This window comes from Leucoraja erinacea, chromosome 27 (assembly GCF_028641065.1).
Source record: "Leucoraja erinacea ecotype New England chromosome 27, Leri_hhj_1, whole genome shotgun sequence".
Taxonomy (NCBI): domain Eukaryota; kingdom Metazoa; phylum Chordata; class Chondrichthyes; order Rajiformes; family Rajidae; genus Leucoraja; species Leucoraja erinaceus.
Window position 1 is genome coordinate 30,094,304 of NC_073403.1, and position 15,272 is coordinate 30,109,575.

Sequence of the window (15,272 nt, forward strand, 5' to 3'; positions counted from 1 at the left end):
TAGTGCAAGGGCCGAATGGCCTACTCCTGCACCTAATTTCTATGTTTCTATGTCACCTCTGGCCACTCCATTCCCATGCATCATGGTTAACACTCAGTGGCCTTCTCGGAAACCGGAGACATAGGTTAAGCATGACCTTTACCAGGAAGTCAAATATATACGGAGAAAGAGAGATATACTGTATCTCGGCATTGTAGTTAGTAAAATCCAATCCAGAAAATATACTTCAGAATAGCTTGGAAACTGTTAAATAGGCACATATTAATTCCATCACTGTGTTGGATTTGAATATAGACATTTAGAATGAAAGACTGTTATTTTATCTGGTGTATCATTATTTCTGAAGTGTTATAAATCCTATTTATATGTCAAAATAAAAAGGTATATAGACAAGATATGAAATTTGCTTAAATCTAATCATAGCCAGAATATATACTTCTTAAAATCTTAAGACTGTAGGAAATGTGACTAATGGGAAGAAGGGATACTTATCTTTTTCTTTTGTTGGTTAAAGTTGTCAATAATTACACCAATGAAGAGGTTGAGGGTGAAGAATGCCCCGAAGATGATGAAGATGACAAAGTACATGTACATGTAGAGGTTAATTTCATAGGATGGCTGTTGCGTCACCTACAAACGGAAACAGTCTCTTGTTAATGCCTCACAGAATTCAGGTCAGCTCGGAGTTTGTAGAATGAATGGTTTATTGTCACTGAGTTTCATTCAAAAATGCCATAATTGTTCTTGGAAATGGGGGATTTTTGGTTGTGGGGGGAATACGGTAAATATTCCTTGGAATCATAACTGGGGTTGTCAATTGGAAATCACAAGTCATTTGATTTTGACTTGAATGCAATATATATATAATCACAGTACGGCACGATGGCGCAGCGATAGAGTTGATGCCTTACAGCACCAGAGACCTGGGTTTGATCACTGACTACGGGTGCTGTCTGTACGGAGTTTGTATGTTCTCCCTGTGACCATATAGGTTTTCTCCGGGTGTTCCGGTTTCCACCCACACTCCAAAGACGTACAGGTTCGTAGGTTAATTGGCTTCAATAAGTTGTAACATTGTAAATTGTCCCTAGTGTGTACAGGATAGAGTTAGTGTATGGGGTGTAGTGTAGTATCCGTTGGTTGGCGCAGAATTAGTGGGCCGAAGGGCTGTTCTAAAGTCAACTATCTCTAAAGTAAAGTCAAGTCTAAAGATATAACATTATCTGATCTGAATGGAGAGCATGCAAAATAAAGCTTTCCACCGTAGCTCAGTACACATGACAATAGTAAACTTAAATTGCATCAGAGAATGGGGTCTGTGGTGGAAATTACTGGGACAGGGTTACTGGATGAGAGCAGGTGTTGGAGTTGAGGACAGTAACATGGTCAAAGAGTTGAGTTTAGTTTAGTTTATTGTCAGGTGTACCGAGGTAAGTGAAAAGCTTTTGTTGCGAGCTAACCAGCCAGTGAAAAGACAATACTCGATTACAATCGAGCCACCGACTGTGTGTCAAGTACATGATAAAGGGAATACGTGAATAACGTTTAGTGCAAGAAAAGGTCCAGTAAAGTCCAATCAAAGATAGTCTAATGCCCCTATCCCATTTGGGAAACCTGAACTGAAACCTCTGGAGACTTTGCGCCCCACCCAAGGTTTACGTGCGGTTCCCGGAGGTTGCAGGTAGTGGAAGCAGGTAGCGAGACAGACAAAAACCTCCGGGAACCTTCGGGAACCGCACAGAAACCTTGGGTGGGGCACAAAGTCTCCAGAGGTTTCCGTTCAGGTTTCCTAAGTGGGACAGGGGCATAAGGATCTCCGATGAGGGAGCTTAGGACTGCTCTCTAGTTGTTGGTTGGATGATTCAGTTGCCTGATAATAACCAGGAAGAAACTGTCCCTGTGCATTTTCACACTTCTACACCTCTTGCCAAATATACGAGGGGAGAAGAGGGAGTGCTCAGGGTAAGACTTATCCTTGATTATGCTGGTGGCTTTGCCGAGGTAGTGTGAGGTGTAAATGGAGTTAATGGAAGGAAGGTTGGTTTGGATGATGGCCTCAACCTGGGGAGGGTGGCGGGGTGGCAGGTATCGTGAGATTGTTTGCTTGCTGATAATTTGGTAGCAGGGTAATAATGATCTATCCCCAAGCGCTCAATATCTCTTCCTTGAAACACATCCATCAGGGTGGTTAACTGAGCATTTTCCTCATCCCCAGGAGAAGGTCCTTGCCAAGTTTACTTTTTCCATAATGACAAAGACCACATCTCGTAACGATTCACTGCGTGGAAAGTACTTTGGATGTTTCTGGAAGAACAGTTATATCAATGGAGGAATCCTATTTAAAGGTCGTAGAATATTGGAGGGAAAATGGGACAGGGATTTGGGGGAAAGGAGAAGAGAGAGGGGGGAAAGAGGGGGTGAGAGGCCAGGAGTTGTGAGGGAGCATGAAAGATGCGATAAAGGAAAGATAGGATTGCCTATAACATCACAATGGTCAGCAAGCACAATATTAAATAGAGAAATTACCATTCTGCACAATATGGTGGATGTTAATTTGTGTTTAGTGTTGTTTATTATTGTATGATTGTATGTATGACTGCAGGCACGAAATTTCGTTCAGACCGTAAGTCTGAATGACAATAAAGGAATTCAATTCCATTCAATTCAATCAATATGGTATATTCAGTATGCTACACTCTCTCTTTAAACTGGGCATCCAATCCAAAGGGATCATATCCTGGATTGGTCCCAAGTCAAGTAATGCCAGACACCCAATAGACATGCGATAGGAAGATTTTCCATTTAGCAGTGAGCACTGTTAACTTGCCAGAGAGCACCATATAAATTAAAACAGACCTTGGAAACCTCTCCTAGCACGCACTGCTTATGACATTAAATCAAAGAAAGACACAGTATTGAAACAGACCCTTTGGCCCACTATCAACTATTGATTTACATTAATCCTACATTTAGGGGCGGCGGAGTGGTCCAGCAGTATAGTTGTTGCCTTACAGTGCCAGAGACCTGGGTTCCATCCTAACTATGGGTGCGATCTGTAAGGAGTTTGTACGTTCTCCCTGTGACCGTGCGGGTTTTCTCCAGTTGCTCCGGTTTCTTCCCGCACTCTAAAGACGTAGAGGTTTGTAGAGTCATTGACTTTGGTGTAAATTGTAAATTGTCCCAAGTATGTAGGACAATGCTAGTGTGTGGGAATCGCTGGTCAGTGCAGACTTGGTGGGCCGAAGGGCCTGTTTTCACAATGTATCTTTAAACTCACGTCACAGCGGCCTCTGCAGTCCGTCTGTCTTTTTGTTATTTTTTGTCCCGTTTTAATGTAGTTTTTATTTTATTTTTTGATGGGGTATGTGTGTGTGTGTGTGTGTGTGGGGGGGGGGGGGGGGGGAGGGAAGGGGGAACACTTTTAAAATCTTTCCCCTGCACGGAGAACCCGACCTTTTCCCTGTCGGGTCTCCCTTGTCGTTGGGGCTGCAACGTGGAGCGGCCTCCGGCAGGAGCGACCTGGGGCTCCAGTCATGGAGCTGCGGACTACTTACCATCATGGAGCTGGCCGAGTTCGGAGCGGGTGGAGCTGTGGTGGCGCGCTGCTGTGGCCCGACCCCCGGGGATTCGGAGGCTCCGGCCGCGGGTCCGGTGGACGGTGATATCGGGAGCCCGTGGGTCCCTGCTGGGAGACCGCATTTCGGGGCTTCCGCAACGGCGACTTCTCCCGCCCGAGTCGCGGGGTCGAGGAGTACCTGGAGCGGGGCCTGACATCACCGCCCGGCGCGGCTTGGAATGGCTGCGGGACTTTGCTAGCGCCCGCCGGGGGCTCCAACAACAAGACCCGGAGCGCGGCCTTGCATCGCCCGGCGCGGCGTTAATGGCCGCGGGACAATTGTCATCGCCCGCCGGGGGCTTTGACTTTGACTCTGACATCGGGAGGGGAATGGGAAGTGCAGAGGAGAGATAAGTTTATTTGCCTTCCATCACAGCGAGGAGGAGATGCGCTGTGATGGATGTCTGTGTAAATTGTGTTGTGTCTTGGGTCTTTTTCTCTTGTGTGTATGACTGCAGAAACAACATTTCATTTGAGCCTCTATGAGGTTCAAGTGACAAATAAATTGTATTGTGTATTGTATTGTAACTAGTTAAGTAATCTAATTTTGATTTAAATCTCCTCATATTTTCCTCAACACACCAACCCCTCCAGATTCTACCAGTCAGTTACACCCCAGGGACAAATTACAGGGACTAATTAACCCTCCGACCTATGTGTCTTTGGGATGGGGGAAGAATGAGGAGCACCCAGAGGAAAGCCGCAAAGGACATACTCCACACATGCAAGGTCTGGACCCAATCCAGATGTCTGGTACTGTGAGACAGTGGCTCTAACAGCTGTGCTGCTGCACTGCCTCAATGATACCAAGCCACATGTATGATAACAAGTTTCATCCACGCTATTCTTATTGTTTGAAGTACAACGTTAGCCATCTCAGGTAGCAATGAATTGAAGGTGCATCATTAAAAAAGCAAAGTAAAGGGGAAAGGAAGGTATCCCAAAATACTTTATGGCCTGAGAAGGGCTTTTCAGTTTAGTTTTTCATTTAGTTTAGAGGTACAGCACACAAAATGGCCCTTCGGCCCACCGAGTCCGCACCAACCAGCAATCCCCACACATTATCCTACACCAGGGACAATTTTAAAAAACATTTATACCAAGCCAATTAACCTACAAACCTGAAGAAGGGCCTCGACCCGAATCGGAGTCTGAAGAAGGGGCTCACCCCAAATGGTTAGAGATGTTGCTTGTCCTGCTGAGTTACTCCAGCATTTTGTGTCTACCTTTGATTTGTACCAGCATCTGCAGTTTTTTTCCTACACAACCTACAAACCTGTACGTCTTTGGATTGTGGGAATAAACCAAAGTTCCCGGGGAAAACCCACGCGGGTCACAAGGAGAATGCACAGCACCCGTAGTTGGGATTGAATCCGGGTCTCTGGCGCTGTAAGTACTGTAAGGCAGCAACTCCTCTGCTGCGCCACCATGCCACCGGTCTGAAACATAGCCTGGAATCCCAAAACAGTAAGAATAACACTTGAGCCTTTCCTGATAAAACTTTTCATTGCTTGGAAACTCACCAATCATTGCTTTCTATTTGTTTTTATTTCACCTGAGAAACAAACCCCACGAAACCACCAGAAAATGTTAATGAATATTTCTTCACACTTTATATTAAAATAGCTCTTGTGTTTTAAACTCTAACTGGATCGTATTATGCCAACAAGACTGTCAGTCATTGGAGGCCAATGATCACTGTGCCGATTGTCACACAGAAGATGTCCCAGTACTTGCTGTGGATTGGCTTATGGATGAATTGGCAGGGTCCAAAATGATCGTTTTGTAAAATTTTGTGTCTAATTTTTAAGCTTAATTTGGCATCTGAGGAGACATTGTAATAGGCAAGAGTTTAAAAAGCTTTCATGTTTTACGGTTAACAGCAATATTTGGTTACCTTATATGATGCAGAAAATCTGTCAGACATGCTGGAGAGTTGAAGAGATTGGATAAACACCAGAGCTATATTCATTGCATTCATGTTGGTGTTTGAAAGATTCAAATTACTATCAGCAGGATTATTAATAGGTCACCAGGAACTGGTGGCACGGGGCCATGTCGAGATGGTAGTAGTTCTTACGTAGCGAGATAACTATGAGGGCGGTCTGTTGGGAAAATAACTGCTCTGCATCCTGTGCGCGGAATCAGCTGAAACGTTGAAGCATCAACTTCAGCATTTAGGTTATGAGCTACCAATGTTGCTGCTCTGGCTACATTAATAGTTGTTTAGAACATTATAGGCATGAATCTGGTTGCATAGACTCCTGAGAGTTTGTAGCGTGGTCAGGTTATGATATTAATCAGCGTGTAAAGCTGATTTAATGCCTGCACTACCATTTTAGACTTTAAAACTGCATCGAATGCACTCTCTCAACTCTAGATAGTTAATTCAGTTCTAGCAAGAAGCCTCTCCACCAGCTTCTTTTACAGGAATGTGGGTTACTCAATAATTGATTTCATTTGGATTTTGGTTGGATGTGCAATTATTTCCTGTTTTCTTAAATTCTTAAAAATATTTCATGTCTACAGTAAGTGGCATGATAAATGCCAGTAATGTTATCCTGAATCCAAGGCTTCCGCAGAAACTATTTTCTCCCAGTATAGTTTAGTTTAGTTTAGTTTAGCTTATTGTCACATGTACCGAGGTACAGTTAAAAGCTTTAGTTGTATGCTAACCAGTCAGCAGAAAGACAAAACATGACAACAATCAAGCCGTCCACAGTGTACAGATTGGAGTAGTGCTTTAACAGAGTGGAGCGATTGTAATGTGTGATTGCAGATCCGCTTCTGTGACCAGCGGACAAGGAGTCCCCTGTGTTGGACGCCATCTTGGAAGTGGTAAATGTAGTTATTCACTTAGAAATTAATTATTCATGGGCACGTAGAATGGGTCAAACTGCTAGAAGATGGAGAAAGATGAGGAGATGGGGTTGGTGCAGGTGCCTATATCCACGAGATTTTGCGTGAAAAATTCTGCCATCTAAATAATCATAAATGGTGTGTGGTCATTGTAAATCAATAAGAATATATATATCTAACTAAAGCTCTCATCTTGTATGTACATTTGTTTGTATGTATATGCCCTATATTCCCGAAATACAGGCAAAACAGTACATGATAGCGCAATAATTTTATGGGCGCCTTACTCACCATTCGCCTGGGGTGTGATGTTTTAAGTTTCGTTCTATTTGACAAAGTAATTCCCAAGTTTTTCCCTTAATAAACTTTTAATTTATTTTTACCATTGACTGCGCTATCCGCACCTGCGCAGTTGGTGGAAGGGTTACCGGGCCGCGATCGCCATTTTGCCTCGAGTATAGGTGAGTGATCGAATATTGCGTTGGGGAGGTGGACCTAATGGGTTCACGCTTGGTCTGTTGTTCACTAAAATCTTTCATCTGTTGCGAGCAAAACTTCTACCTCAAAGTAAGGCATCTTGGTTAAAGTCAAGGTGACAATAGCCATGAATAATAATGGTTCAGGTTGTTTCCAGGCTACATCTAGAAAGACTTGTTATACTCACAGTTTGCTGGCAGTGACATTTCATTCCCATTTCCCAGAGAGCCGTAAGTTGAGTGATTGTGACTTTCTAAGGATTTATGCTTTCTCTGCATTTTATCTAGAATATTTCGGCACTGCTGATAGAGTTGCTGCCTCTCAGTGCCAGAGACCCAGGATCCATCCTAATCTTGGATGCTGTGGGTGCAGAGTTTGCGCCTTCTTCACTGTGTGGGTTTTATCAGGATGCTCCAGTTTCCTCCCACATCCCAAAGACAGGTTTGGAGTTTAATTGGCCCTCTGTAAATTGCCCCTAGTGTGAAGTGGGGTGGAAAGTGTGAACGGGTGATCAATGGTTAGTTTAGTTTAGTTTAGAGACACAGCGCAGACCCTGCTTCCTGTAAGGACTCCATCCCCTACTCCCAATTCCTCCGGGGCGTTCCCACACCAGGACATCTGAAATGGTCCTTCGGGGGGTTCCCCTCCTCCACCACCAGGTTCGCCTCACCGACCAAAAATTCCTGCACACCTCCAACGTGACCCCACTACTAGCCACATCTTCCCATCTCCCCCCATATCTGCCTTCCGCAAAGACCGCTCCCTCCATAACTATCCTACACCCCGGGCACACCGGCCGCAGGGACAATTTTCCCCCCTCAACATTTCCAGGTGCGACAGAGGTTTATAACCAATTGCCAATGTCAGCAGATCTATATCGGTGAACCTTCAAAACCTAGCTACATTCTTTGGATTGGGTGGGAGGAAACTGAAGATCTCGCTGAGGCTACTCCTCCTTTTCCCTTTCTTGTCCCCACCCACCCCCACCCCTGACAGTCTGAAGAAGGGTTTCGTAGGGAGAACCTACAAAACCAATCCACAGCGCAAACAGACAGCACTCGTTCAGTCATTTATACCAAGCCAATTAACTTCAAACCTGTATCTTTGGATGTGGGAACCCTCGGGTCGTCTCTAGCACACTCTAAGCGCTGTCTAAGGGGGGGGTGCCCTGTTTCAACTAATGCAATCAAACTGCCGTGCACAATCAATTAAGACCAAATAGAACAAGTTGTCCTATAACTATAGGCTGTACACGTCATATGCAAGATGAGGAAGAGGCACTGTAAGGCAGCAACTCTACCTCTGTGCCACAGTTGGTGTGGACTCGATGGGTCGAAAGGCCTGTTTCCATGCTGTATCTTGAAACTAAACGCAACTCAAGGCAGAGACTTTAATTGACTGTACACACAGATAGTGCTTGGTGATATTGAATGTTGCATAACATTGCATGTTATCTCTGCTCTTTGCAGAACATGGGAGGGACTATTTTAATTCTTTCAATATTCAGTTGAAGTCCAACCATAGATAGCAGATAACATTATCAATTAATGCCCATGTTGCCAGCTGCAGTCTTGATACCTGGTACCTTGACAACAGTGATGATGCCTCACCCCCAGATTGTTTGTTGTACCCTGTACCACCTGCAATTTTTACTTTAGTTTAGTTCAGTTTAGAGATACAGCATGGAAACACGCCCTTTGGTCCAGTAATTCCGTGCCAAACAGCAATTCCCGCACACTAACGCTATCCGACACACACCAGGGGCAATTTACAATTATACCAAAGCTAATTAGTCTACCAGCCTATATGTGTTTGGAGCATGGGAGGAAACCGGTGCACCCGGAGAAAACCCACGCAGGTCACAGGGAGAACGTACAAACGTACAAACAGAGTTTGTACATTCTCCCTGTAACCTGCATGGGTTTTCTCACAGCACCCGTGGTCAAGATGGAGCCCGGTGTTGTCAGGCAGCAAATCTACCGCTGAGTCACTGCGCCGCCGGTGAACCAAGATGAGCAATCAATGGATGACAAATGAGCAAGAAAGTTGCTTGATTCCAGTGTGCAAACAATGTGCAGTTGGCAATTATGCTGCAATAAAACTATTGGCATGCTCCACCTCCAGTTTAAATTCCATTTGGAATATTTTGGAGGACCAAGTAACCAAGAAACCAAGAGGAGCCCTGCTGCATTAGCAGGAAGAGCAACAAAGACATGTTTTGTTGCCTGTTGCACATCCTCACATTTGCCCACACTAAATATCAAGCAAATACGTTCATACGTTCATAAGCTATGGGTGCAGAATTGGGCCATTCGACCCATCAAGTCTACTCCATCGTTCAATCACGGCTGATCTATCTTTCCCTCTCAATCCCATTCTCCTGCCTTTCCCCCATAGCCGCCAACACAAAAAGTGAAAGATGAGCAGGAAGAAGTACGTATGTATATGGTCACTATCTAGACAGTGTACATCACCAACTCATGTGCAGGAAGGAACTGCAGATGCTGGTTTAAACAGATGACAAACACAAAAAGCTGGAGTAACTCAGCGGGTCAGGCAGCATCTCTGAAGAGAAGGAATGGGTGACGTTTCGGGACGAGTCCCTTCTTCAGACTCATGCACTGTGATATCATTCAACACAACCTCGCTCCCTATTTTACAATAAACCTATTCCCCTCTTCCTTCACTTTTTTGTCTCCCTCCCTCAATTACTCACACTCTCTTTCATTCTTGCTCTGTCAGTGTCCACAGCCTCAATACAAAATTATGTCACAATGCAAAATAAATGTTCCAGGCAAGTTTATCAATCAAAGCAAGCTGCACCAATAGAAAGGTTTATTGCCTGTGCATATTCCCATTTTTCCCATCTGAAGATGGGTTCTGATCTGAAACTTCACCTATCCTTTTTCTCCAAAGATGCTGCATGGCCCGCTGAGTTACTCCAACACTTTGTGTCTATCTTCATCTGCAGTTGCTTCCTACACAAATCCCCTTTTAGTTGTTGGCTCAGTGTGTCTTTGCCTAATGCTCCCAGGCAATGTGATACCCATTGCTACAGCACATTTTGTACAAGCTTGGAGAGACAATAGACAATAGGTGCATGAGTAGGCCATTCGGCCCTTCGAGCCAGCACCGACATTCAATATGATCATGGCTGATCATATGCTCACTCATAGAGTTATAGAGTGATACTGTGTGGAAACAGGCCCTTCGACCCAACTTGCCCACACCAGCCACTAATCCCACTTGCCTGCTCTTGGTCCATATCCCTCCAAACTTGTCCTATCCATGTATCCATGTTTCTGATTTGAGCTAGTTCGAAAAGCCTGGATAGACTGGATGTGGAGAGGATGTTTCCACTAATGGGAGAGTCTAGGACCAGATGTCAGCCTCAGAATTAAAGCACATTCCTTTAGGAAAGTAATGAGGAAGAATTTCTTTAGTCAGTGGGTGGTGAATCCGTGGAATTCATTGCCATAGACGGTTGTGGAGGCCGAGTCAATGGATATTTTTAAGGCAGAGATAGATAGATTCTTGATTAGTACGGGTGTCAGTGGTTATGGGGAGGAGGCTGGAGAATGGGGTTAGGGGGGAGAGATATTCCTAAGTCCCCTTCGGTCATGGCTGACCATGTGTGTTTCCAGGGTTGGAGGACGCCAGTGCGTGACTTTGTTTAACGTGGGGAGACTGGTGCACAGACAGCCACCACACGGTCTTTGACAGGTCTGGGTCAGAATCCAGTGGCATGGAGTCCAAGACGACCGGAGACCCTTTTCTGCTGCAGCCTTCATCCGCCTTCCCACCCGTTGTGACGCTCCACTAAAGTCAGCCATCATCCTCCGCATGTTGCACCGTTGAGGTCTTGGTTGGATTGCTCTTTGTCAGAGTCCTCCCCCTCGACCTTACCACCATGGGTAGCCCTACCAGGAGCATAGCTGCAGACGGCATCGGTCCCAAGATCTTTGGTCCACACAAGATTCTCCACCACGACAAGGTGACAATCCACGGAGAGATAGATCAGCCATGATTGAATGGTGGAGTAGAATTGATGTGCCGAATGGCCTAATTCCTCTCCTGTCACATATAAACTTATGACCATGAACTAAATGTAATATTACTTATGGTGCCACAAAAACACTGAACGCATCTAAACGGTGTTATTTATGAAGCCAGCGTTCTCATTAGGCAGTTGGAACAAATGGAAGCTTATTCTGAATTCCTCTTCTAGATCTAGTCTAATTGTTCCACAAGAACAGCAGGGAGCAGAAAAAAGACCATTTAAACTTGAGCCTCCGTCACCTTTGAGACAGATCTGACATCAACCCTTTTTCTCATTTCTGCCTGTGCTCCAAAGAATAAAGTCCTAGCCTGCTCAATCTCTCACTCAGGCCCTTGAGTCCGGGCAACATCCTCGTAAATCTTCTCTTCACCCTTTCCATCTTGACATCTTTCCTATAAAACGGTGACCAAAACTGAACACAATACTCTAAATGTGGCCTCATCAATGTCTTATATAGCAGTAACATGACCTCCCGACTCTCTACTCAATACGTGTAGGAAAGAACTGGAGATGCTGGTTACAATTGAAGATAGTCACAAAATGCTGAAGTGACTCAGCGGGACAGGCAGCATCTCTGGAGAGAAGGAAAGGGTGACGTTTCGGGTCAAAACCCTTCTTCAGACCATCAGTCATTTTGTGTCTATCTTCTGTAAATATTCTGACGAAGAGAAGCAGGAAGTCGGAAAAATAAATGAATGTGTAAAATATAGCAAATCCTTGTATATCTTAATGTGACATTAAACATAATTGAAAAAGATAGTAGTTGTGAGTGCTTTGCAACTCCAAACCATAGATACATTACCCAATTGAAAGCAATATAATCCAACAGTAGTCTAATTTCTGGGCCTTGCTCTCTGTGAATTTAGATGTATTGCTTCCTCCCACATCCCCCAAGAACGGACACATGGCACATGGCAGGATATTCAATCATCTAACACATTTTTTCCAGTATCTGTGACTGACATTTCCTGGCACGAATCACAGGAGCAACTATTTTCAGGTTTGTTTTGCATCTCTAAAGATAGAGACATAAGAGTTGAACGGCAGGGAAAAGGTCTTTCAGCTAAAAACATCTGTGCCAACCATCAAGCCCCTAATCCCATTTTATTCTCCCCATATTCCCATCAACTTTGGTCAGATTCTGCCACTCATTCACACACTAGGAGCAACTTATAGCAGTGAAGTAACCTACATCAATCAACCTAACTGCCTCGGCAAGCCCACACCACCAGCATAATCAAGGACAAGCACGCCTCCAGATTCAGGGACAGTTTCTTCCCAGCTGTTATCGGACAACTAAACCATCCTACTGCAACTGGAGAGCAGTCCTGACCACTATCTACCTCATTGGTGACTCTCGGACCATCTTTGGTCAGACTTTACTAGATTTATTTTGCACTAAACATTATTTCCATGATCATGCATCTGTAGACTGTGGACGGCTCGATTATAATTGTGTATTGGCTTTCCGCTGAATGGATAGCACGCAACAAAAAGCTTTTCACTGTACCTCGGTATACGTGACAATAAACTAAACTAAACCGACAAGCTGCATCACTATGCCACCTTGTGCCGCCAGGCACATCTGAATGTAAAACCCAGGTGACCTTGTGTGACCATATTAAGACACCTGAGAGAGATGTACGTCTTCACACCAGATCACAGGATCCCTATAAGGTTGAGTCAGAGCTACTTCATCAGTCTGGAAATGGGTGCCAACCCGAAACATCATCTGTCATTCACTCCACAGTGCTCACTATCCACCTCTTTAGTGACCCTCGATCAGACTTTGCTGGCTTTACCTTGCACTAAACGTTATTCTCTTATCATGTATCTATATCTTCACAGCGCCAGAGATTCAGGTTCGATCCTGATTCGGGGTGCATGTCTGTGCAGAGTTTGCACGTTCTCCCCATGACCTGCGTGGGTTTTCTCTGAGATATTCGGTTTCCTCCCACACTTCAAAGACGTACAGGTTTGTAGGTTAATTGGCTTGGTATCAATGTAAAATTGTCCCTAGTGTGTGTGGGGTAGCGTTAATGTGCGGGGATCGTTGGTCGGTGCGGACTCGGTGGGCCGAAGGGCTTGTTTCCGCGCTGTATCTCTAAACTAAACAAATAAATTCCTTCTCCCTCCCACTACTTATCCACAGGAGGTCTACTGGCCACAAGTTCTCCTTATTCCCCACCGATCACCCAAAGAAACCTCAGCCAAAAATATGTTTTGAATGTAAAAATCCTGCAGCTGAAATTTGCTGCAGGTCTCACAGCAGAAGCAGTTCCGAACCACTCTACTTCACCTGAATGGGTTGTAGAAATACCAGACGACAATTGTCACGCCATTCATATTTGAATGAGATGACCCAGAGCAATAACAACATCGTGGAGCTTTAGAATTGGACTTGACGTAAATTCTACATCTTGGAAAAACCACAAATGTCTGATCCCCATACATCCTACTGAGTCTTTGCTGTTTCATACAGTCACCACTAAATGCTTCAGTTTTGAACACAGTGTAAAAGCTACTAGAAGAGCCAAATGAAATATTCCTTCAACTTTGGGATAATATAGAACTAGTATGAATGTGATCAATAGACAGTGTGGACTCAGTGGACTAAAGAGCCTATTCCCATGCTGTATCTTTCAATCAATTCAATCAATCAATCAATGTCTATACTTTACCAGAATCCTGGACAGATTTTAATGACATTTGGATTTCTAAATAAGGAATTATTAATTGTAATTATCCCAAGAGAAATACTTTGAAACTTTAATAAAAGTAATTACCTTGGTGAGGTGATATAATATCTGCAGTCGTAGGATTTAAAGATAATATATTGCTTTTGGTAGACCGAGTTCTCATCGGAAGTCAATTAAAGGTATTGAGTCCATTAACAGTACAGAGGCATGTGCAGAAAGCAATAGAAAGTGGGGAAAGCCACCATACTTCCACTCAAGGCTTTTAATGTGTGAGGTTTAAGCCATTTTGACCATCTCAGCACAGTCAAGATAATAATTTGTTTAGGTTAATGAATATTTTAAATGAATGGTTTTAATGCAGACCTATGTACTCACCTCTCGAGAGTCAACAGCAGCATACATTATCTCCATCCAGCCTTTAAAGGTTGCCTTACGGGAACAAAATTAAGAAAGCAATGAACAAGATTAGACGGCATTTTCTTTCACAAAATGAATCAATGTTAATGCTAATTCTAAAGAGTCACTTTAAAGTGTAATTGATCTCCACATTGCATTAGATTACGCTGCTTGCTTTGGCACAAATAATATATATTGCAAAGTTTTTCGTTTATTTGGAATGTGCATGATAATAAATCATAGAAATACTGTGCAAGGAAATTAGTATGATCAATAGAAATCTATAACAAGACGGAAGAGCGCAGTTAGAATGGATTGGCTGCTGTATCGTGGATTCTGGGATGCATGGCTGGGGCCCTTGAGTTTGGAGTCGCGGCAGTCAGAGCGTCGAGGTGGAGCTAGTTAGATAGAGGTAGATACAGAGCTGAATTGCTAGTCAGTAGGATAGATATCTGGATCGCTTGTTATCTAGATAGGCAGTTCTCTGTGGCGTTACGCTCTCTCTTTCGCTCGAGAGAGTGAACTTGATAGATCTTACTAGCTGGATAGCTTTAGGTAGATTGCCTTATAGCCAGATAGCTAGCAGCAGGTAGCTGGATGGTGGATAGCTAGACAGATCCTTAGCTAGATAGGCAGAGGGTGTGCTCTCTCTTTCGCTCAAGAGAGTAAGCTAGATAGATCTTGCTCGCTCTACAGCTGGTTAACCATAGACAGATGGCTAGAGAGCCAGCTAGATGACAAGTGCCAGATAGATAGCTGGCTAGATAAATAGCTGGCTAGGTTAGTTAGCTAGCTTGCTAGATAGCTAGATAGATAGGCTAGATAAACAGATAGGTAGATAGCCTGCGAGCCAGATAGCGAGCTAGGTAGATAAATAGCTAGATTGATAGCTTCAGAACTAGATTGCAAGATACTAGGACAGATGGATGGCTGGTTAGCTAGACAGGCAGCTCTGTGTGGGGCACTCAATATCCCGATCGATAGGGGGGGGGGATGAAGAAGGGAGTACTTTCTGTCACTTTGTGAGTACTTTCGTGGTGACCCTGTTGTGTACTTTGCATGCACAAACAAAGACTTTCACTGCACCGAGGCACACGTAACAATAACATATCATCATCATTATCACCAAATCCTCATTTGAAGCCATCTAGTGTGGATGATATTT

At 44.1% G+C, this 15,272-nt stretch overlaps 1 protein-coding gene across 1 annotated transcript in view; it reads right to left on the reverse strand.

Annotated features, from left to right (window-relative positions):
• The window catches only part of LOC129710391 (sodium channel protein type 2 subunit alpha-like), a 241,316-nt gene that overhangs the window by 14,299 nt on the left and 211,745 nt on the right, over positions 1-15,272 (reverse strand). Inside the window, exons 22-23 of the mRNA XM_055657358.1 lie at positions 14,087-14,140; positions 493-630 (exon numbers count right to left, since the gene is read on the reverse strand). Coding sequence (XP_055513333.1) covers positions 493-630; positions 14,087-14,140 — 192 coding nt within the window. The remainder of the gene's footprint in view (positions 1-492; positions 631-14,086; positions 14,141-15,272) is intronic.